Genomic DNA, 24,789 nt, shown 5'->3' with positions numbered 1-24,789 from the left:
TCCATTCCACAGCCTTGCACCAGGCCCCAGAGAGCTCTACCTACTACACACACCCTCCATGCTGCCTCTTCAACAGGGAACTTGGCTCACATCTCAGAGGGGCTAAATATTAGAAGGCTGATGCTTCACAAAAATAAAGAAACTAGACTGAGGTCAAGTCAGAGCTCCTGGATATGGCTATACGGTGTCCCAGCTGCTGTTAGGGCGATGCTCCCAAGTGCACCTTGTCCACCTCCCATGTACACATGCTAACTACCACACTCAAATGTCTGGCTGAGTGCAAGACAGAACCCATTTCTTCAGGACAGAAGCCTAAGCATAAGGTCAGATCAACCTCTTTCTGGAGCAACTACCACATTCTCTGCCCACAGTCAGTGCACAGTCACTCCCGCCTGTGGAGCAGCTGTTTGAGCTAAGTGTAGCGTGCAGGTAGGCTAACAGAAGATCGGGCACCCACATTTCCATAGGCAGTCAAGCAAAGGCAATGAGGTTTGGGTCTGCAACCACAGAGGACTGGATTTTATTTCCACCGCTGGTGGCTGTGACCTAATGCAAACTGTGCTACTTTGCATACAAAACAGGCTGCATGACAATTTTCTGACTTCAGGGTAAGGCAAAAAGGCATTGTTCAGACACATGGCTTAAAAACCTGGAAAAGGAGTTGTGAATTCCTAGGAACCAATTAGCAATCAGGGTTCACAGTAGAGATGATATCTCTTATTAGACCAACAAGATTTTTGCCAAAGAAATTCTTTAATTGCAAGCTTTTGGACACAAACACCCTTCATCAGGCATTGGAGAAAAGATTGTAAATTTTTTTTTGAGTAGAAATGAAAGTTCATATTTCATAGGATTTCACAGAGGAGTCAATAGATGGAAAACTCCTCTGGGCAGGCAGTTCATAGTTGGTATGGAGTCTCTCACCTCTTGTGAAGTTCTGTGATGATGCAAATTACCTTGAAACAAAAAAGGCAGGAGCAGCAGCTCAGGTTTCAGATGGTCAGAGTTGCTTCCTCCTTGGGAAATTATGAAGATTATAAAGAGGGGTCTCTTTCTGCCCATGCTTTGGCACCTGTGAGCCAGGTGACCCAGCTCTGAGCCAGGAGCAGCACTGTCCTGTGCAATTTGTTTCTGAGTTTGAGCAGTTCATCTACAAGCTAGGACTGGCCATTTAGCAGGGCCACTCACCTGACACGCAATGACAACAGGTGCTGCCCTAGGATATGGGCTGTGTGTACATCCTCCTCGGTTTTCTTAGTTCTGACTGCAAAGAAAAAAGGTCTAGGAAAGCTGATGGTCTCAAGCCAGGAGACCAGGAAGAGTTTCTCTTGCATGCTGACCTTCTTAAGGCACACTGAGACCCGCTGGCGAATGAACACTGTGTAAATGCAAAACGTTAAGTCAAGTTATGCTGAACTGTAAATATAAACTTCAGTGCTTTGCTGCATAGGGATGGGATTACTCATATGCTTAAAGATAGACACAAAAAATGCTTTGCTGAACTGAAGTGTTTAGTGGGGTTTCCAGGACCGGCTAATGCCAACAGACAAATATGTTGCCTGAGTATTTTGGGAATAGAAAATACAAAACAATTTGTATGGAAACAAGTAGTGAAGCTGTGGCTCTTCTCAATGGGCAAGTAAACAGGCTCCAAGATGTGGGAATGGTTTGCTGAGCTGATGCTCCATCATAGAAGAAAGCTTTGTCAGTGTGGGACACTCCGAATCTGAGATCCGCAAGCTGCAGCCAGTTCTGAGTTACAAGGAGTTAGTGTCTTGTCTGACTTCTTGGACCAAAAACTGCCTCATTTACACATCCTGCCTTCCTCCCAACAATAGCAAGGGCCAACACAGCAAATGCCTCAACACCTGAGTCTCACCCCATTCATGTGTGCAAGTGCTTGCAGGGTCTGACATTGTCCCCTGTCACTGGCTTCAGTAATTGACATTGTGGCTGGGGAGGTGCATCATTGCTTAGTGATATTATGGACAAACAGAGTGAAAAATGCTCATGGTTGCTGGGCAGGTTGTTCATTTACTATGGAAGGGGTTGTTCAGGTGTAATTATTTATGCTCAATAGTGTTAACATAAAAGATAAAAGTTAAAATGTAGCCAATGTCACAGGATGAAAAGCCTGCAAAAGCCATTCTCCTGGGTAAGTGGATGCGAGATCTAGCACAGCACATGTGCAGAGCTGGGAGGCTTAGGAAGGCAGTGCTATTAGATAGTGCCTTGTGATTACGGCATTGAGCCAAATTTCTGGGGAATGTACCTGGTGGGGGAAAGCTGCACTGCTGGGCATTTGGCACTTGGAAAACAGGCTTGAGTGCCAGGGCATGCAGTCTGGGTCATGGTCTTTCAAGCAAACCTCCCTGAGTCACCCTCATTGGTTTTTTTAAAAGGAGTCCCTCTGGGGCCAGAGGAGAAGGCTGTAGGAAGAAGGAGGTATGGTGTCAAAAAGAGGGTATTCCCTGGGGCATGTACAGGCAAAGTCCCTGAGAAGTGATTTGGAGGTGGTACAATTAGCCCAAGAGTGAGTGATGGATGTGAGGCTGAAGAAAAACCACCCTCCACCCTGGCTTTAAAGCACACTTCTACCCCTTCCTTTCCCTCCCACCCCTGCTCCACTCCCCACCGCTTGTCCCCTTTTCATTAACTGTCAAGCCCACCCCCGTCCTTTTGCCTGTCCATTGTCCTCTCTGGGTCTCAGCTCTTCCTGGCTCCACTTTCTCTACCTCTTTTCCCAGCTCCTTTCCTCAAGGCAGGAGCATGACCTGGTACTCACCTTCAAAAACATCATCCTCTTCCACCTCTTTCTTGTTCCATCTCACTTTCCCGCTTTACCTATAAACTACTGACTGAGCTGTTTCCAGCTATTGCCCTGACTGCCTGTCTAGCTCAGCCTTTGACTCCCCAGCCTGGCTTTCACTCCCTGTGCCCGGTTTTCCAAATGACAAATGCTAAATCAGGAAGTTAGTCCAGAAGTCAAGTCCTGAAGTCAATTTTCTTACCTTATTTGAGGAAAAGGGAAACTATATCGTTAACAGAAAGTTAGCTGCCTTGATGGCCCTTCAGCAAAAATCATATATGCACCTTTTTTCTTATGGATTTGGGGCACTTTTCCCAGAGACTGTGCTTACTTGAACATTAGTAGGCCAAATGGTCACATAATTATATATTTGGTTCAGCACGTTACCTTTATATTTGGCAAGTTATTCACGAGAACTCAGCTTACACTAGACACTAGAACAAATGGGTAGATTTCTTAAGGAGAAAGCATTGAGAACTTTTGCAAATAGTATCAAAGTATGTAAATAGGAGCTGAGCTTTTTTGAAAATCTGGCATCTTACACAACAGCAAGTATAACTCAAGGATAGGTGAGGATATGGTCCACAATGTTTTGCCTAGTTATGACCCCTATGGTGTACCAAGTTCCACATAAGCATGGACTTTCACCATACTCCAAATGCCTGCTTGGCTAACTTCCTTCTCTGCTAGAGAAAAATGCCCACTGGGAGCATTTACATGAGACGTTTACTGTGCAGTAGACTAATTAGCTGCACAGTAAACATCCCAATGTCTGTACATGCAACTCTGTTAGGTTGGGGTAAACTAATTTACTCCATAGCAGGATAGTACTTGTATCTACAAGTACTATCCTGCTGCAGAGTTTTTTTACTCTGCAGCACTGGACATGTAGATGCTGACATGCCTGGCTAGGGCAAGAGGATGCTTCAGTGTGGGGGCTGTCTGCCAGCTAGACCCGCATTAAAGCACCCTCATGCCCCAGCCAGCCTCTCCGCAGCACATGGAGCCAGGGGGAGCAGCCCCAGGCTGGCAGGCTGACCTCTGGGGCCCCCTGCCAGCCAGGCCTGCTCCACCCCGGTTCAACGTGCCACAATCCTGGGTGCATGTGTAGACACGTGCCCGGCAGCAATAAGTTCTGGGGCTTATTGCTGCGTGTTAAAAGGCACATGTAGATGCACCCCCTATCTAGAACCCTGGTCCTCTTATCCAGATCCTGAACAAGAACTTACCCCATGGTCCAGCAGAGGGCAGCATGAGAGTCTAGTAGACCCACATCCCAAGACAGTGTATGCTGTCCTAGGGGTGCATCTACATGTGTCGCTATGGCAATGTTGTTACTACGCTGTCTTTTGGTACTTCCTTTAGGGAGTACTAAAAGATGGCACAGTAACAGCCTGTACTGCGCTGTGCATGCTGCACATGGTTATTTTTGGCCGCTGTGTCACCATAGCAACACACTATAATGAGGGAGCATGTTGCTACAGTGACATAGCATCATCATCATGGTTTTTGCCAATGGACGCTATGGCACCATAGTGCGTCACTATGGCACTGTAGCCTTTTGTGTAGACTCACCCTAGATTGCCTGCATCTTCTATTTAATAACTGTGTGGGACAGGCAATCAATAAATATTTCTGTTCTATATTTGAAAAGAAGCAGATGTATTTTCTTGAATCACATTTAAAAGGCAGGATAATTTGCTTGTACCATACAAAGAGGACACAGTATTTTTTGATATATCAGTACCCAAGCATGTTAAACAATGTCTATTAATGATAAATATTATTTTAAAAACCAGTCCTGGATAACTTGCACTCCTTCGTTCTGAAAGAGCTGGCTAAGGGGCTCCGTTGCCTGTATATGTTAATTTTTAGTATATCTTGCAATACTGGAAAAATTCCAGAAGACTAGAATAGTGCTAGTATTATAGCCAGCATCCAGGAAGGGCAAGCAGAATATTCTCGATAACCATAAGCCAGATAGCTTGACCTCAGTTCCAGGCAAAGTAATGGAAAAATTGAGCCACAATTCTTTAATTAAAAAAAAAATGAAAGGACAGGAATATCGTTAATTCCAATCAATATGGTTTTATGGAAAATAGGTGATGTCCAAAGCATCTGTTTATGCTTTGGGATGAAATTCCTAGTTTGGTTGATGACGGTAACGATGTAGACTTAATAAATACAGGCTTTTGTAAATAGTTTCACTTAGGACACACAATATTCTGATTAAATAATTTGCATTATCAGTACTGCACACATTAAATAGATGAAGAACCAGCTGATTGACAGATCTCGGAAAATCATTGCCTCTGGGGAATCTTTATTGAATAGGGAAATTTTTAGGAACTCATTGGGATCAGTTTTAGAGGGTGTACAGAAGTGCCATAGAAATGATTAGAGGTTGGGAGTGAACGGTTTTGAATGAGAGACTTAAACCAGTCTGTTTAGCTTTTCAAGCAGAAGAGTGAAAGGTGAGTTGATTTACAGTGGGCACTTCTACACAGAACGTTTACTGCTCAGTAGACTAATTAGCTCCGCAGTAAACATCTTGTGTCTACACGTGCAGCCCTATGAGGCTGCAGGAAACTAATTGACTCCACAGCAGGATAGTACTTGTAAATACAAGTACATATAAATACAAGTACTATCCTGCTGTGGAGATTTTTACTCTGCAGCACCACAAGTGTAGACGTTGATGTGGCTAACTGGGAGAAAGTGCCAGGAATTGAAAGGCTTCTTTTGTTTTTTTATGCCTCTATTGCAAGATTGATGTATGAAATCTGAAGCCAGACAAATTCAAGTTCAAACAAGAGATTCAGCATGCATTTTTGACAGTGAGAGTGATTAACTACTGGAACAGACTACCAGGGTAAGAGGCAATGAATTATCTCCTGACATCTTTGTAGCAAGACTAGTGCCTTTCCTGGCTTTAGCCAAACACAAATACAGGGGGAACTGGATGAAAGGCAATGCTCATGGGTGGCTGGTACCACCTGAGTTAGGTGGGGCACGTGCTCCCGCCCAGTGACCAGTCAGCGACTGAGGGAAGGGGTCCCTCATGGCTGATCCCACTGACTGGGGGAGGGGTCCCCCCGCGGCCAATTGTGAAGCGGCCAATTGCTCCAGCCAATTGCTGCAGCTGCTTCTGGATGTGGCTGCAGCCAATTGCTCCGGCTGTAGCCACTTCTGGGAGTGCAAGTGCAGCTGGTCAAGGGGTGCACCAGCACTTTCAGCGGGTGCACATGCACCCCTGTGCACCCCCTACGTGTTGCCACTGTAATGACCTATGATATACAGAAGGTTGGATTAGATGATCCAACCTCCCTCTTTGTATCTGTGAACTTCTGTCCCCCTAAGTAGTTTTGAACAAATGTCCTATCTGCAACACATTAAAGCCTCTATCCTGATCCACACACATTGTTACAGTCTCTTGCAGTTTCCCAGGCTCCTTGAATTCCAGTTACCTCCTTAGTCATCTTTTGCTGGTGACAATGTTTTGTTGTTGCCTAACAGAAATTGTCATGGAAACATAAATGTTATTCTATTGTCTATTCAGTCCAAGTAGCCAGTCTTGGCCTTCACCTGCCATGTGCTAGCAGGATACCTCCGCTAGAGGAGTGGTTCTCAACCTTTTTTGTACCAGGACCCATTTGTAAACATCAATGAGCAGTCCTGCCCCAGCGTCCCTCACTCCCGACCCACTGCCCCCAGCCCCAAGATTCCCAGTGTGTGGGTCCGGACATGGGTGCATGGAGCAGGGAGGCCCCAAGCAGCCCCTGCCAGGCTGGAGCTCTGCCAGCCTGCAAGGGAAAAGCTGCAGTTTTTCTCCTTTGAAGGCAAATCCATTTTTAAAGTTCATAACCCTTTCATATATTCTGGTGACCCACTTTTGGGTTGTGGCCCATGGGTTGAGAAACATTGGACTAGAGGGAAAAGAAGAAAAATAAGTTACTGACACTGAACTAAAAAGCAATGCACTCTTTATTGAACAAGCAGCCCAACCCCTTGTGTGACTGCTAGCTGTTTGGCAGGAGTGGGTGCAAAAGCACCACTCTGCCTGCGAGATGGGAAACAGCACACTGGCTGTGCAAGCTGGGGTAACCTGGGGGCTTCTTCACACTAATGCTGGACCAGATGATCTCGCAAGGTCCCTTCCGGCCCTAATGTCTATGAAATCTGTCTATGAAAGCAGTGAGGCTGGGGCCCTCTCTCATTCTGCTCTCCTTGTGCACCCTGTTACACCTGCTGGGAGCCTGGGGAGGACGGCATGCAGGGAGACGGGGCGATCTAAACCAGGATCCCAGGCATCTCTCAAGACACTGCCAGTAAAGCCTGGTGCCAAGCAGGCTTGCCACAGCTCGGGGTTGCTGTCTCTCCAGCTCAATTTCAGCGCTGAGTTTCCAGGGAGCCTCCAGCCCTTCCCAGCAAGAAGGCCAAGGTGGGAGGAGCCCTGGACTGATATCCCGGCACTGTGGCAGAGCCCCCAGGACTCCCGGATGGTAGGGGATGCCAGGGGGATGCTGGGAGATGCAGGGGAAGGCAGGTGAAAAATATTTTCACCTGCCACAGTGGGGTCAGGCAGGGGCTGTTGGACTACGTTGCAGAGGCTGATGGGGCCACCAAGGGCAGTGGGAGGGCACGCAGGAGGAAGGGCAGAGGACGAATCATTCCAGCCCTAATGTCTATGAAATCTATGAAACTGGTAGGAGAGGTGGTATCTTTTATTAAACAGTGTAATTTAAACCAGCTAGATTTTTGCAAAAAAAATAAGGCATGGGGGAAACGACACCAGAGCTGATATGAAAGGCTGCCGCTCCCCTCCACAGGGACTGAAGCATGCGGTGGGGGTGGGGAGGGGGGAGCGAGGAGAGTGCTATTTAAGCCTTGTGGACTTGAGCCCTCAGAATAAGGCGCGCACTGATAGGGCGATTGGAGCGGGGCGGGGCGGCGATTGGTTAGCCTTGGCGTCACTCCGGGCAGAGAGAGCCAATGAGTTGGGAGCAGGGGCTGTCCAGTGAGTGGTGGAGCGGGGAGCAGTGATTGGGTGGGTCGGGCCCGGGTGAGTCGGGCGGGTGTGGGGGAGGGGTGTGCGCGAGGTTCCCCCTTGCCCCCCTCCCGCTCCCCTCCCCTCCCCTGGCTGCGAGCTCCCCGCTCCCCTCCCCCGGCTGTGCCACCTGGCACCATAGCTGTCCCCTGGGCATTGGGGCTGCTGCTGGGGTGGGCAGGGAGGCTCGTGGGTGGTGCAGGGCGCAGTCAGGGCTGCCCTGGTGTGGGTGCCTCGGGGGAGGGTTTCATTTCTCCTCCATCCTCTCAATCCCAGGTGATGTCGGACCCCCAGCAGCAGCCCAAGATCATGGCTAAAGTCCCCAGTGAGGTCCGAGCGCCGCCCAGGACCCGGTGCCCACTGTGCACAGAGCTCTTCTTAGCCCCCAAAATCCTGCCATGCCTGCACACCTTCTGCCTGCCCTGCCTGGAGCAGCTGGAGCCCTTCTCAGTGCTGGGCTTCCAGGGAGATTGCAGCTCGGACTCCAGTTCGGATCGATCGTGCCTCCTCCGGGACCTGCCACAGCCCCTGCTCAGCATCCTTTGTCCCGTCTGCGACACGGAGGTCGATTTGCCCCCCGGCGGAATTCAGGAACTGACCACGGACTACCTGGCCCTGAACGAGGTGCTGCTGGAGACGCTGCAGGCGCAAGGGCACGGGGTGGTGTGCGATCTCTGCGTGGATGGGGAGGCAGCGAAGCGCTGTCACACCTGCAAAGCCAACCTCTGCCACTTCTGCAGCCAAGCTCACAGGTAAGGTGTGGGGGGAGCATTCGATGCAGGGAGATGGCAGACGTGGCGTCAAGCCCCTCCTGCCATTCTCTTCCTGTGCATTGTACACACACAGTGTCAGCTGTCCACTCTCTGGAGTAAACACTTGGGTCAAAAGTGTCCACTTAGTTTTTGGATGCATGAGTTTCAAGAAGTGTCAAGCATCAGTTCCTCCAGATGAAGTAAATGGGAGTCTGTGAGCACATCTACACGAGGCACTGCATCACCCTAACAACATGCTATGGCATCGTAGCACTGGCAGGCACAAACTGTGATGCCACAGCTACATCGCCATAGTGACACACTCCCTCGTTGTAGTATTTCAGTATGGTGACATAGCAGCTAAAAATAACTGTGCGCCACTGACATCACAGACTCACAGAAAATGAGGGTTGGAAGGAACCTCAGGAGGTCATGTAGACCAACCCCCTGCTCAAAGCAGGACCAGCCCCAATTAGATCATCCCAGCCAAGGCTTTGTCAAGTTGGGTCTTGAAAACCTCAAAGAATGGCATGGTGCAGTAACAGCACAGTACTAAAGGAAGTATTAAATGACAGTGCAGTATCAACAACTCCGTAAATACACCATGTGCCTCCTTGGCAAGTCATGTTGAAAGTCTCCAGTTGATGTGTCAGCCTGTTTGTACAGAGCCTTGCACATTCTGCTGGCCCCTGCCATGAGAAGAGCCTGTGTTGATCCGGGTTCTCATGACTTCCAGGCCGAGAAGGGACAGGGGAGCTGCTCTTGTCTATCCAGCCTGGCCCAGTCCAGAGGCACAGTGGGGTCAGGCAGGAGCTTAGACTACATGACCTGTGGAAGTCCTTTTCAGCCCTACTTCTCTATGATCTGAATCCGCACATTAGCAGTTTCCAGACATCTCTATTTTCCATCTGAGTGGATTTAGCTCTGCTGGAAAGTCAGAGAACAACAGCTCTGGAGACTGAAGCCCAAACTCCCCCATCTTGCAGCCAGAGCAGTGGTAGTGCAAGCTTTCTATTTTTTGTCTAGGCCTGGCATTGAGGGGACCCCATGGCTGGGTGGTGATAGGGAGGTTTGGTTTCCAGTTGGTGTTCAGCCCTCTGCTTTTCTGCTGATGCTGCCCAAAAAGAGGTTGCTTTGTAAACAACAACTGTATTAATGTTTTAAAGGTACTTGCAGGTGCATTGGAAAGTTCTTGTGGAAAATTCCAGTCCTGGAGGAGAAGGTGGTAGTGTCGGGGAAGTGCTGATGTTGGCTTTAATTGACCCATTTATGACCAGGTAGTTGGCAAGTCACATGCTTAATTGCCCCAGTATCATAGCATTTGGGTACCTCCCAGACATAAATACATTTTTCCTCATAGCACCCCTATGAGGCAGAGAGTCAGTAGTCACACAAGGGAATTTCCCTTTGATTTGCAGAGGTAAAGGAGTTGTGTTGAATAGTAGCAGAGTGAGGAAAAACTGAAGAGGCACTACCCAGGGCAAGGAAAGGTGTTTGCCTCTGAAGTGAACTAAGAGGTGGCAAGGCAGAGGCATAGGATGACTTCAGGAACCAGAGAATGTGGCGCCGTTTCCTGTGCCAAAGATGGCATGATTGTATAAACAGACAGGAACAAACAGTGCCTGGAAAAAGGAGGGGTATTAGTACAGGTTGTCATTTAGCCATTGTCCAGTCCAAATTGTCTGGTCTCCTCCCCTGGTTACTTGCTTTTGTGAATCTAACGCTGGTGAAAAGTGCCAGGCTGACAGGTAAGAAGCCTGGCATCTCCTGTCCATCTACAGAAGTGGCAGTGTCTGAACAAGTCTATTCCAGGCCACCTCCTGCTAACCCTAGCATGCACTGCAGCACTTCTCGAACTGTGATCAGGCTCCCTAAGGGGACTTTGAGCATAATGGTTTAGAAGTCAGGATAGATATGCGCCTTTAGACTATGTAACATAACACCCCCACATATATAATAATTACAAATATGGGATGGTTTTCACATGCTATCATCTTCAGTGTGGTGCTGTGGCCCCAGGAGACCATTGGTCCTGGTGCGTGATGTGCCCATCTGCTGAATCAGGCCAGAATGTCACCTGCTGTGATGCATCATCTCATCAGAACACAATCTGTGAGGTAGCCATGGGTTGCTTTTAGGAGCCTACAGGACATGTTTGTCCCACCCAGGTTTACTTCTGGTTGCTTCCTTTCAGGAGACAGAGGAAAACAGCCTCCCATGCTGTGGTGGATATGGAGGACCTGAAGGGCTACAACCGGATCGGGAAGCCCATCCTGTGCCTGTCCCACCCCTCCGAGGAACTGAAACTGTTCTGTGAGCGGTGTGACCGGCCTGTGTGCCGGGACTGTGTGGTGGACAAGCACCGGCAGCACCCTTATGACTTCACCAGCAATGTCATCCATAAGCACGGTGACTCCATGAGGGAACTCTTGAAGAGCACCCAGCAGCAGGTAGGTGCCCTGGAAGAGGCACTGCATCAGGTTGAAGGGGTGGGCAGCACCATCCGCAGTCATGTGGAGGCAGTGGCTGCAGAGATCCATGCGTTTGCAGACGGATACATACAGGCTATTGAAGAGCACCGGGACCGGCTGCTGAAGCAGCTGGATGACTTGAAGGTGCAGAAGGAGAACCTGTTGCACTTGCAAAAAGCACAGCTGGAGCAGCTGCTGTTGGACATGAGGACGGGGGTGGAGTTTACAGAACACCTCCTGACCAATGGCTCTGACCTGGAGATCCTTATCACAAAAAGGGTGGTGGCGAGCCGGCTGAAGAGGCTGATCAGAGTGGATTACAGTGTGCACCCTGGAGGGGATGATGGGATCCAGTTCTCTCCCCAAGAGAAGGCTGGGCAGTACCATGGCTATGAGGTTTTTGGGGCTGTTCTCAACAAGGCAGTTGATCCAGCCAAGTGCATCCTGCAAGGGGAAGGTATGGAGACTTTCTGCACTAGTGTAATCATGGCTCGCTGCCAAGAAATTGCAAAGAAATGGCTTTACTCAGAGCCTAGAACAGTGTCCATGGGAACATTTTTGTCTGTGCCCACATACCACCTAGTTCTGCTTAGCCAGGGACAGAATTGATGCAGGAGAGATCAAGTGAGCCATAAAAAGCTCGGTATGTAGATGTTTGCTGCATCACCGTGCTGAAATGGAGCCTGAGAGCTGAGGGCCTAGGAGTTAATTCACATGTAATGGAGCAGTTTAAAGCTGTCTTCATCAGTACAGTGTGCTCTGACTTGGTGAGTAGCCTTGGGACAGAAAAAAGGCTCTGCATTTACCTGGCAAATGCGCTTACAGAACCATAGTAAGCAGTGCTTGTTAAGTACAGAATAATCAACCTTGGCTATTCTTAGTGCTGTGGTATTAGCAGCCCCAAACCTGACTAGCTTCAGCCATTTTCAAGTCTTCTAATAATTTTGGGGATAGCTATTAGAGGCTTTGTAAATGAGAAGAGCTGGTCAGTGTCTGAGCTGCTCACTGTCTCCTCATTTTCAAAGCTTCTAGTAGCAGCCCTTTTGACAGCTGCTTCCCCTTCACCATTTTTGGTTGCAATTCCTGTGCAGTTAAAGAGGATACAGTTACATTGCAAAATAGACAGCATATGAATTGCGTCCAGGAATGGGAGGGGAAGAACTGTGGCCAGCCCAACCCTTTGCAATCACAAACCCCACTGTGGTATTAACCTCCTGGGTTCTGGCCCTGCAGATACAGCAGCTCAGGCAGCCACAGGGGTCAATGCTGCTACCTCCAGGCAGCATCCTGGAAAGGTGACTCTGCAAAGGACATTACCACTGATTCTGGTCTCTGCTGTATTCCCTTTAAACAAGCGAAGGGCCTGAGAGATTGCAAAATCAGTTAAACTAGCTCCTGGGGATCCCTGCGTGCTGTAGAAAGAGTGGAATGGTGCTGTACCCTGCTTCTCATGTGGGGTGGGAACGAGGATGGTTAGGAGGGGCTGGCCTGGAATGCAGTTGCATTATGGCTCTCTCCAGCCTTCACAGTATTCCTTTGGGGCCGCTGTAGTTGAACACCCACTAGAGCAGTCTTTGTCTGGGGGACAGAAGTAGTTCCCAGCTGAGTTCAGAAACCAGGGGACTGCAGAGTGGCATACAGCCTCTGCATCTCACTTTCGGGCTACATCAAACAGAGTTTGTTCAGCTGCCACTGAAGATTAAGGCCCGCTTGCCACTTGTGGAGGCTATGGTCAGCCAAACCCACCTAGTCACCATGAACATACTTCTTTTTACATCCTGTAGGAAGGAGCTCAGGTGCCCAGATGAAAGGAAACTTGTAAAACCTTAGCACAAGTGAAGTAGTCCAGGTTGGAACAATTTAGGGATGGAAGGTAGCTGTTTGATGTCAAGTGTGTCTTGTTCTGTTCTGTTCTGTTCTGTTCTGTTCTGTTCTGTTCTGTTCTGTTCTGTTCTGTATGGGAGAGTTTGTTCTGCTTTTCAGATCTCCACCATGCCCGTCAGAATCAGTCAGCCAGCTTTACTCTACTCTGCAATGATGCGCTGGGGGAGCAAATGGGGAGAGGAGGAGAGTTCGTCAAGGTCACGCTTGTTCACAAGGATAAGAAGGACTGGTGAGTGCTTTCTCTAGGGGATGCAGAGTGATTCTCTTGCCTTCTGTCTTTAAAGCTTTTGCTATCAGCTTGCTCCCACTGCTGACACCACTTTCTCTCTGCTCAGAATCACCTGGAAGTAAGAGATGTCAGTAGTCAGGCCAGGATTCACCTGGAGAATGGCATAACTGTGTTTTGGCCAAGACCAGTTGTGCTCAACCTTTTGGTCCCATGAGCCAGATAACTGACAGGGCTGGTCCGTGGGCTGGATTGAGTTCCATGTGCCAGGATTGGACCCTGTAGCCCAGCACTGCCCCTTCCCTGCCTTGAGTGTCCATAGCAGGGCCTGGCCCTGCCCCATCCCACCCCTGGGCCCTAGGATTGGTCTATGTGGGTCTGACCCCTCCCCCTTCCACCTTAGCACCGTGGGACTGGGTCCCAGAGGCCTGGGGCCAGAATTGGTCCCTGAGGGCTTGGTACCATCTTCTCTCAACCCAGCATGCTGGGATTGTGTCTCAGGGGCCTGGTATCACCCCTTCCAGCCCCCTACACTGGGATTGGGCCCTGGGGCCTGGTACCACCCCCTCCTAGCCCCCCACATGCCAGGATTGGGTCCTGGGGTTTAGTGCCACCCCCGTTCAGCCCGGCATGCTGGGATCAGAAGTGGCTTTTTTACTCTGCAGCAGCATAGTACTTGTATTTACAAGTACTATCCTGCTGTGGAGTAAATTAGTTCGCTCCCTGATCCAGTGCGCAGGGCCTGGGGCTCCCCGTGGGTCCAGAAATTTGGCAGTGGGGAAACAACATGGCCCACAGGCTGTGGATTAAGCACCCTTGGCCATGACTATGCAGCAGCTTCGTCACAGTTGCTGCCTGTGGATCCCTTGCAGCCAGGGTGTCAAAATAATTTGGCCCTCCAGTCCAGGACCAGGACCAAATGACCTACCTCTGGGGTGAATGGTGATAGCATTAACCTCCTTGGAGCTGGCCCTGACAGCCATGGGGGTTGCAGTTGCTGCCTTTAACCCTGTTGCCACAGAATTGTGTCCTCGGTGGAGATTATGATCCAGAAGTCTGGCAGCAGGCAGCCAGGGCAGCTGGCAGCAGTGTTGGCCCCAGTGGCTGCCTGAGCTGCTCTGCAGGCGGGGCTAACACCCAGGAGGTTAACACCGCACAGAATTTTATACCCAATGAGGATTGCAACCCAGAATTTTGGTGGCAGGATGGACAGCAGCAGTGTTAGCTCCCTGGGTGCTGGCGCTGCCGTGCCAATACAGTGACTCTCGCTGTTGTGGGAGTTAATGCCATTGCTGTTCACCCCACTGCAGCATTTCTGGTCCTGTGAAAAGCCTTGCAGGCTGTATGTAGCCCCCGAGCCAGATGTTTGATACAGTGGCTGTTAGCTCCCAACATTCAGTAATAAGTTTTACGAGATTTAGGCTTTTACAAACTCTTCCCCGCACAGTCGATATGAATTGCAGCTTGTCTAACTTGGTAATGTTTTATTGTACTCCTGCTGTGTTGGTATACATGGCTGCACATGGGGCAGGACAACAGAGAACTGGGACTTAGGTTTTAGATAATATCTCATTTTAAAAGGTGTCTTTGTTAAAGCTTCAGCATCCTTTCCTCCTCCAATAAAGAAGTATCAGCTCAAACAAAACAGGGTTGGAGGTCTTTCTGCAAAACTAGGAAAAACCAGACTTGACACTTTGGGTATTTCTAAGGTAAAAAATTTTAAACAAATCAAAAATCTTTTGAAACAAGCTTTACGGTGAGCTAGAGTTGTTGTAGAGCAGCAAGGGCATTAGCACAGTTGGGGGAAAAAAAATCTGTCATGGTCATCTTTGAAGATACAGCTGGTTCCAGAGGGGCCTAACCCAGAGCTGGTTGCCAGCCTAGCTGTTGATTGGTTGCCATGATGTAGGAGAGAACAAAATGCTAAAACTCTGCTATGAGGGAAACTGAAATCTGCCATCATTCAGGAGTCTAGCTTTGATTATAGATAGTCGTCTATATGGGTTATATCTTGGTTCGGGCCACACAGCAAGCAGAAGTGACAAGGCCAGCAATTACATCTAATACAATAAAGGGAAGCATCACCTTGTATGTAGATATCTACTGAACCAGAAGCATTGCCATGGGACTTATCTCTTGTCCTTCCATCTGCACTCCAGACCACTTGAGATGAATGAAAAGTGCACACAACTCACCTGTCCTTATGGAGGTTAATTCTGATAGTGGGAGGAGAGATCACTGAAATCATATCAACGTGATTTCACATTCCTGTGCATCTGTGATCGCTTCCTCCCCTGCAGAAATAGTCACATCTGGGGAGCAGCACAGCAGTTGTTGAACAATTCAGAACCACATTTAATGGCAGGGTGATGTCTGAAGATGAAGAAGATGAGTGTTCAGTTGAGATGGCAGGCAGAAACCAAATACATTGTTCTGTAAGGGTTATAAACTATCCTGTTCCAGGGCAAAAGCAGTTCTGATTAATGGGAGCAAAGGACAAACTTTCTATCTAGGCAGGCTGTTCCAGAGACCCCTGCTACAGGGTTTCTTGTATCTTCTTCTGAAAGGCAAACAGCACTGGCCGCTCAGAGACAGTACAGAAAACAAAAGCGCTGGTCTGCCTCAGTACAGCATTGGTAGTTACCACTGAGCACTCCCAGTGATTTGTATTTTCATTTCAAAGTGCCTTCAGTGCTGATGCCTCCTGCCTCTTGGGATAAGCTGCCTTTCCTTTTCCTCTCCTTTCTTCCCTCATATTCTTTCCCCTGTTATTTACACTCCCTCCTCCTTTCCCAGTTAGAAGGAAGCAGCAGATCAGAAGTACTTTGGCTGCAGCAATGTGGGCTCCTGAATGTTGGGTTTTGCTTATTTGTACTTGCCTGCAAGTGGTGATTCCATCTCTTTTTTTGTCTAGTGTGTGGTCAGCACATCTCATGGCTATTGTGTCAAAAGCGTTGTAGTGATGTACTGGAGGGACCCTACAGTGACCTCCCCACTCATGCATGTCTAGTCTACGAAGTGGCCTGCCATTAGAAGAGTTTTTTGTAAGATCCTGACTGCTTTTGCTTCTCTCCATGTGTTTGTAGTGCAATCAAGCCAGCCATCTGTGATAATGGCGATGGGACCTACCATGTTTCTTATACCCCAGAGGTGCTGGGCACATACATTGTCTGCGTCTCTGTCAAAGGGCAGCATGTGCAGGTGAGGTTTCCAGCTCATTGGGCCCCATTGTAAATGACTGTGTGAGGTGTGGGGTGGAGTGAATCAGGCAGTTAAGCTGTTCCCAAGAGAACTCACAGATCTCCAGATTCCCTTTCTCTGACCAGAGACACTTCCTTCCTTCCCTGTGATAGTGCAGCAGACATTGAATCTTTGCTGTCCCACCTTTATATCTCAGTTCTTCCCAGTGGAATCTAAGGGGCTGGGTTCCTTATCCCCTGCATCAGTCTCTTACCTAGGAAGAATCTCCTGCAGTCACCCAGAAAAGCATCTCAGCTTGGCCCTTGCTTCCCTTTTGTCAGTTCCCTTGCTGACCCCTCTTGCTTCTTGCTCTGGTTTCTTTCAAAAATTTCACAGGCTCCCTGCTGATATATTGCCGCCGGCCTCCAGGTTTACTTGTTGCTGCCCACTAAGCCCTTTGCTGGTTCTCTTCCTAATTGCCCATCTGTTATCTCTAACTAATTTTCTTAATCACCTTTTGAGAAGAATGTTGTCCAAGGCACAAATCAGTTCTCACCATTTCTCCTTTGTCTGCTATTTTGACTGGTTCAAGGAATTCTGGTAGATTGCAGAAGTATAACTTTCCTTCACAGAACTCCTGCTGCTTTTATCATCGCACATTCATCTAGAGCTGTGATTCTCTACCCGAGTGCCAGAGCACCTTGGAATACTGTGTGATTCTTTCAAGGGTGCTGTGGGGTGACAAAATGTTAGCCCTGCTAGGTGGGAAAACATGATTCACAAGATGAACCCAGAGATTTCAAATAGAAATCCATAGTTGTGGTCTTTTTGAGTTTTTTTCAATAAAAAAACCCTGCTCTATTCTTTTTGTTTAGTCAAATTCTGAGGGGTGCCTCCTCTAGGGTATCCAGGGGTTCCTTGAGTCTAAAAATGTTGAAATCGCTGATCTAGAGGGCATTTAATACACTGTTTTGTCACCTGGTGCTAAAGCTAGGTTCATTAGGCCTGTAATTCCCAGAATCACTCAAGCAGCATTTGATACCAAGCAGGGCCCCAGTATGGTAGTAGATGTGCCAAGCACTCATCTCTGTTCCCTTGTCCTCATCAGGGCTCTCCATTCACTTTAACTGTGAAGAACAAATTCCGCAAGCACCAGGGTGTGTTTCACTGCTGCACATTCTGCTCCAGCGGAGGCCAGAAAGCTGCTCGCTGTGCCTGTGGTGGGACCATGCCAGGTAAGCACAGAGCTCTCTCCAAACTTTAGCTTCAGCCAGAAGTGTTTATCATATCCCATCTATTCCCTCTCACCTATCACTGTGCTTTTAAGTGCTCTGGGTTCAGTCCTGCCCCAGCCCATGCATCTGCTCTCCCATGACCTGGAGGAATGTGAATGTAGTCCAATCCCGGCAAGAGATACAGCTGAGAGAAGACTCCAAGTCCAGATGGTTCAGCTCTTTTAAGCACCCAAAAGTTCAACTCTCCCTGCTTCCCTTGACCCTGGTAGATGGGAAACATTCTGAGTCCCAGCTATGTACAGATCATGGTCTAAAATGAAAGTTTGGTTTAGCCACACTTTTCATTAGAGCTGGCTTCCCTTCTCCCATGCAAGGCCCATGTTTGTCTTTTAAGGTTTGCATGTGGTAAAAGTAGGAACGGCCTTTTCCCACTGGGACCTTTTCTCCTGTGCCTGGTCTGGAGATGAGCTATTGGGAGCACATTCCTTGTCTGTAAGCTCCAGGAGATGGCACAGACAGGTGAGATCAGGTTCTCCAGGGATAAGCTGTCTTTTCTACCAGAGGCGGTTTGAAGGGTTCTGGTGCTGCCAGTCCACAGCACAAGGATCTGAGTTTGTGCTGTGTGCGCACATGCATGTGTGCAGTGACCCCTCTACACCACCAGCCAAGCTATGGGTTTCAGGGCACACTTAGGAAGTCACTACCCACTAGAACTTTCTTTCTCATAGTTTCAGCAAAACTGATGTTGCTTCTTCTCTTTCCTTGGGATGGGTAGGTGGATTCCAAGGCTGCGGCCATGGACACAAAGGTCACCCCGGCTCTCCCCACTGGTCGTGCTGTGGAAGATTTGTTAAACATTCTGAGTGCCCAGGTGGGCCACTGGGTAAGACTCTGCAGCGGAGCCTGCTCAGAACTGTAGCACTTTGACAGATGACTAAGTCCCCACAGACCTGGAGTGTCTCTGCTGGCTGGGACTCATGCCTGTCTCAGCAGGGTTACAGAGACGGTACCTGTTGCCAGGAAGCACCTTGCTGAGACAGAACTGCAGTGGGGTGTGCTGGGAAAGAGAGACCTGTTAAAATAAATACGTGCCTTATATTTTGCCTGGGGGATATCTGTGAGCACTTGTTTTCACATGTGGTTAGAATGAACTGTGGGAAGCACAATGTTGACTTCTGCTCAGTGAGAACACGGAATTTGGTAACTAGGCACTGAACTCCAATCCTAAGTGAACGGTCATGGGGAGGAAGCATCAGCACATACAGGAAGGTGCAGTTACCTCCCAGAGGGTCAAGACACATCTTGTTCTACAGGGTTGACATTCTCTGCCTCTGCTCCCTTTCTCTGTTCTCAGCACATAGTTGTGAAGAGACCAAAGGTCCTGGTTTGGTTGCATTCCTAGAGCTTTTCCATACATGCTTAGGAAAGGCTTGGCACATGACCTATTGCTTCTGCCTCTGCCAGACACGGTGCTCGATTCTGATCTCAGTTGTGTGGATACATCACAATCGCACTCAACAGATCCACTATTTTGCCTGCAAACTGTACTCTCCCTCTAGGTGTGCTGCCTCAGCCTGTGATCTTTTTAGGTCCCACAAACTACACAGGATCAGGCTAGATTGATACCTGGTTATGTAAAATCCAAGGGAAGCCCGTGGGACTGGAGGAGAGGGTGTTGATGATTAAGTTAGAGGGTGCATTACCATGTGAGTCAGTGCAACACCTGTTCCGCACTGTGTGTGGCTGGAAATGGAATGAGATACTGAAGTGAATGCACCTGTTGCATGTGAAGAAGCTGGGGGCAATCTGAGTGCTCAGGTATGCCTCCTAGCAAGTGCCAGAAGAGGAGCTTGCACAGACCTTTGGCCAGTGCAGAAAACTGGCAGAAGAAATTACCTGAACTGAGCCATGCCCCTTGTTTTAAATCACATCAGCTTCTTGCTTCTGCTTTGTTCGTTCCTCTTTGGCAGAGTCCCATAGAGTTTGTGCTGTTTTTCATCTGCAGGGTGGTATTACATTCTGCTCACGCATAGCTGGGAAAGCTAGGAAAGAGAAATGGCTTCCCCTTCTATGTAGGCCACTGGAACAAATGCAGCCTGGGCTCACAGCAGCAGGATGTCATCGTAAGGCTGAACTGTGACTACATTTGGATTTCACCTACTTGCCTAAAGTGCTTGTTTATAACGGGTCTAAATGCTCAGGGGTTACCCAGTGTTTTGTGGAATTAAAACTTTTTAGCATTCACATTTAGTGACTCTGTTATAAAGTTACTAGGGACTTTGGTTTGTTAGTTATCTTTCTACATCCTAAGTCAGCTGAATGTGAGCAGTGCCCCATTAAGCTTTGGGGTTCCAGCCCCTCATATCCCAGTTGCTAGTTCCCCTACTCTGCATTAAGTCCCACAGCTGCTGTCTGTGTGTGTGCTGGGCCCATGCATTGAACTATTGGACCCTTAGGAGTAGGGTATGCTCTATGCCCAGACTTGAACAATCTGTCATACCCAGGCAGGTGTGCCTGGACTCTTATCACTTGCACAAACCTTGTGAGGAGGTGGCATATTAGGGCCCACCACAGAGGCAGCTGGGGTTCCTCGTGCCATCTAGGACTGAGAAGGGGAACTGCTTGAGGTGTGGACAGAAATGAGCCAGTCGGTTTTATTGAGGTAGGGACAGTACACAAGTTTACATAGCAACAGTTTGATTCTTGTTTATGAATAATAACTGTCATAAATATTAACTAATAAAAAATGGTTGGGGCATTGCTCAGCCAAGCCTTCATTATTCTCTTTTTTTACCCTGCTGTCCTCCTTTCCCCTTCTTTCCTCCTACAAAGCAGATTTTGGACAACCATCCTTTCAGCTAAGGAGGATGGAACCATTGTTATACCTTTCCTTTCATCATCCAGAAGGGGAGCTGCTGAAGAAGGCATTTCTTCTATGCTTAGAGAGCCATGCTTGTTAGGCTCTTTTCATGTGTAGGTTGCTGCCACTGACATCTGGGAGAGTAAATACTGTTTGAGTACCTTTTTCACCAATAGCTGTCAATTAATAATGGACAATTAATGAAAATCAAAGTCTATTTGCAGATAACTGGGGAATGAGTAACTAGATTCATCAAATAAATGTATGGTGGATTGTTCTCCCAGCTCTGCTCACAGACAGTCCGCTTTGCCATGAGGTTGTTTGCAACAGTTTTCCCTCCTCTGGTGTTGCTCAGGAAACCTGCAGTTTATAATTAGTTGGGCTGTCCTGGCTAGTCCCCAACATTGTTTCTGTTTTCTGACCTGATGCCTCCTGAGTCGCACAGACCCTTCAAGACGGTTGTGTGATCAGCGCTGTTGTAAGAGCCTTGAGGTGAATGTAGTCGCACAGGAAGTTGGGATGCTTTCCTTTTCTACAAACAGTCATTAGCAAGAAATTCATGAAAAGAACATGGGCACTGCCAAACATGAGGGAGGTAGTACAGTTACAGGAAAGGGAAAATGATAAGGAGGGTTAGGGTAAAGGAGAGCTAGTCATTCTCCCCCACTAGGCTTCATGTGGGGAGAGGGAGCAAATATAACTGCGGGGAAATAAATTTTCAGCAGAGATGGAGTATAACAGTGAGCAATGAACTTCTCTTGTTGTAGTGGGAGTGACAAAGCAGAAGTGGAACAGGGCTGGACACAGGCATGGATGAATCGGGTGGCCGCCCAGGGCCTGGACAGAAAGGGGGGGGGCCTGAAAATGGTATTTTTTTTTCTGTTGTCCAATTACTATTATCATTATCTGGCGAAGTGGGTCCCAATACTAAAAGTTTGCCTGGGGCCACCAGGAATCTAGGTATGGTGCTGATGTGGAGTGAATGTGGTTGTGAACTAGGGAAGTGGTTCTCAACCTTTTTTGTACCAGGACCTGTTTGTAAACATTGATAACCAGTCCCGACTGAGCACCCCTCACTGCCAACCCACTGTTCCCAGCCCCACAGTGTGTGGGGCACAGAGTGGGTGTGTGGGGTGGGGGGGTATATGTGAGGCATGCACCACCCCAAGCAGCCCCTTGCAGGCTGGAGCTCTGCCACCCTGCAAGGGAAAAGCCATGGCTTCCCACGTTTTTGTCCTTTAAAGGAGAATCCGTTTTTCAAGTTCACAACCCTTTCATATATTCCTGCGACCCACTTTTGAGTCATGACCCACAGGCTGAGAAACACTGGGCTAGGGAACTCAAAGGAGTGTGGGGCAGGGCTGTGGTTGGGGAGGAGAGGGAGGAGGCTACAATTGGCAAATTAAGTAGGGGGTAGCAGCTGAAAGAGCTGGGTAGTTTTACAGCAGGGAGATGGAGGGGGTGGAAGCCCTTATGGGATAGCGGGTTACAATCATGGCTGGCGGAGGAGTTCAGGGAGTCAGCTAACCGAAGGAGTACTTGTCCAGTCCACCCTTCCTATGATGAAACCTACGGATCTTAGCGATCCATATACTGCTTCAGCACGACAGAAACTGGGGAGAATGTTCTGGGTCGACTCAGGTCTGTGAGAAAGCCACAAAAGCTTAGGGGAGTATCCCTAAGACAATAACCCTGTTAACTGCAATGAAGACCTCTTATGGTGATATTTGAAAAGCTTGCAATAGGGCCATCACTGACTTGGGTGGGGGCTAAGGTGCACAGTTGACAGCCCAGAGGTTGCAAATTCAAGGCCAAAGCAGAAGCACGGATGGCACAGCCTGTCAGATTCCAACAAATCTGCAAATTCTGCTAAATACCTTGTCAGAAGGACACACAAAAGGAAAGGGCTGACCAGAGTTGCATTAAGACAGCTAAAAACCCCTTTCAGGCCCCAGGATTGCCCCACTGTCATGTCATACCCATGGTGCAGATTGTGGAGGCACTGGGACTCTAAAAAGACACATCAGCGTGTTGAAAATGTGTTCATAATTGCAATCATTGAGCAACCTTAATACAGGGGTCAGCACTGCCCTCATTTAGTGACGACTAACATGAGCCTTACTGCTGTTGACCGTGCCTGATGGGAAACTTGCTTGCATCCCCATGGCTTCCTCATACCGCAGCTTGCACTACTGGGAGTCACCACTCCTTTGCGTAGTCCAGCTACTTAAGCAGAGCACCCTGAAGAATGCGTCTCACAGGGAAGGAGGCAGGTCTGCATACTGCACTGGTTTTTCCAACACCCAGCACAGTCTGAAGTGCTGTCTGAAGTGATCCTGTTACCATGGCTTCGCAGGGTCAGGTCATTTTCTGGAGGTACGGTACAGTCTTTATCTGCTTTTGGAGACATAGAAGGGAATTACTATATGCACAGAGGTGTGGGCTCCTCCGGCATTTTTGGCTGTTGTGCTACTTTTGAGAGGGAAATTATTTGCTGTTTGACTCAATACCATGCTTACTGGGGTTGCTTGAGTTTGGAAAGTATGCAGACAACTAGCTTAGCATTTATAAGCAATAGACTCTGTGGCTTAAACTGGTACATGCATGCTCCTAGAACCCTAATGCTAGTTACCCATTACAGCAACAGTGAAGAACAGTTCCCAGTGAAGTCCACACATCTGGATTGTAATATCTCTGACCCGCATGCAGCTAAAAGAATGTGAATGACTTTGGAAAAGCTCTGAATGTCAACTGTCAGCACGCAAGAGCTGGGCAAAGCTCCGCCAGCCTAAGACACTGTAGAAGGCAATTTAGAGCCTATGCATGTGCCATGTATAGTGTCTTACTTGCAGCACAACTGTTCACTCCTACATAACAGCTGCACAGATTAGGAGCTGGAAGGGGAGGAAAATGATAGCATCTCTTTGTTCAATAATTTGGTCTTCTTTTGGCTGTGTTGGTGAAGCCAAAATTAAAATAACACATGGTCTCTCCTGTGTGGGGCACCTGGTCTCCAGGTCAGGAGTCACTGAAACAGTTTCCACCAGGTTGCTGGTTGGTGGGCTCCATGTCAAATGAGCTGGAGGACACAGACTGGTTTCTAATGACCAGGTGCCAGTGTTACGAAACCACCCCCAACTTTCTCCATCTCCCTTGCTGTGGGCTCTCAGATAGGATAAAGGCGCAGTGGCAGAGCTATGCTGGTATCTCTTCTGTTGAGTTATTAGGAATGATCAGACTGGTACTAAGGTGTTTTGAATGAGCTGCAGCAGCAGAATGCCATGTGTGGGAGAATGAAACCCCTTTCTTCTTGTTATACTTTCTGCACCTTCCTTTATTCTTTAAATGAGGCACAGGGTTCTCTCCTGTGCTAAGTAATAATAATAAATACTGTATTCACCCAAATCCAAGACGACTCTGAATTTAAGACGACCCCTCAATTATTAGATTCTAGACATGGAAAATTATAAATTTGTTCTAATTTGGCATGTCTAGAATCTAGTTATTGGAGGGCTGTCTTAAAGTCATCCCTCCCACCACTGCCACAGGGAAAGTAGTGGCAGAGAAAGCAGCAGCTAGGAGGCCAGCACCTTGTTCCATGCTCTTGCCCCCAACTTGCCACTAGTTCCCCCCACCGCAAGCCTGTCCCTCATCCCCCCCAGTGCCTTTCCCATCCTACCACTTGTCCCCCTCTTGTGCCTGCCCCCCTCCCCCTTACATTTGCAGCTGGTCCTGCTCTGTCTCTGCTGGGGGCGTGGAGCACCCTGCAGGGCAGGCAGTAGTGTTGGCTCTGGCTTCAGCCTCCAGCCTCCAACCCCAGTTGGGGTTGGGGTTGCAGTTGAGGTCAGAGCTGCAGCAGCTGCCCCACAGCTCCACATACCCCTTCCCTGCACTCCCCCTGCTCTGTGTGTCCCTTTCTCTGTGCTCCCCTTACACTGGATGCCCCTTCCCTGCACACCTTCCCTATGCTTCTCTCACTGCACATTCCACTTCCCCCATACTCTGCGTCCCTTTCCCCATGCCCTTTCTGCACACTCACCTTGCTCGGCACATCCCTTCACCTGTGCTCTCCCCACACTTGTGCACCCTTTTCCTGTGTTCCTCATACTGCACACCCTTTCCCACACATTTGCCCCAGCACTATGCTCCCCATGCTCTGTCCTTACCTTCCCCTGCACCCTTTCCCCATGCTCCATGAGACCCTACCCCTGCACCCCTTCCCCACAATCCCCTTCTTTTCATAGATTCATAGATTCGTAGATGTTAGGGTCGGAAGGGACCACAATAGATCATTGAGTCCGACCCCCTGCATAGGCAGGAAAGAG

At 48.7% G+C, this 24,789-nt stretch overlaps 1 protein-coding gene across 8 annotated transcripts in view; it reads left to right on the top strand.

The window, feature by feature from the left end:
- The window catches only part of LOC102387374 (tripartite motif-containing protein 45), a 73,357-nt gene extending 53,002 nt beyond the window's left edge, over positions 1–20,355 (top strand). Inside the window, exons 1-7 of one of the 8 annotated variants that reach the window (XM_025214442.1) lie at positions 5,657–5,681; positions 8,133–8,608; positions 10,803–11,536; positions 13,063–13,192; positions 16,276–16,390; positions 17,478–17,604; positions 18,380–20,355. In XM_025214442.1, coding sequence (XP_025070227.1) covers positions 8,136–8,608; positions 10,803–11,536; positions 13,063–13,192; positions 16,276–16,390; positions 17,478–17,604; positions 18,380–18,531 — 1,731 coding nt within the window. In that variant the 5' untranslated portion in view covers positions 5,657–5,681; positions 8,133–8,135 and the 3' untranslated portion in view covers positions 18,532–20,355. The other 7 variants (XM_006032681.3, XM_025214440.1, XM_006032683.3 and 4 more) reach the window with 7 other exon arrangements.
- The last annotated feature ends 4,434 nt before the right edge of the window (positions 20,356–24,789 follow it).

Source organism: Alligator sinensis, unplaced genomic scaffold (assembly GCF_000455745.1).
Source record: "Alligator sinensis unplaced genomic scaffold, ASM45574v1 scaffold317_1, whole genome shotgun sequence".
In the NCBI taxonomy this organism is placed as follows: domain Eukaryota; kingdom Metazoa; phylum Chordata; order Crocodylia; family Alligatoridae; genus Alligator; species Alligator sinensis.
The sequence above is the reverse complement of the archived record's forward strand: the minus strand, read 5'-3'. Positions and strand labels throughout refer to the sequence as shown.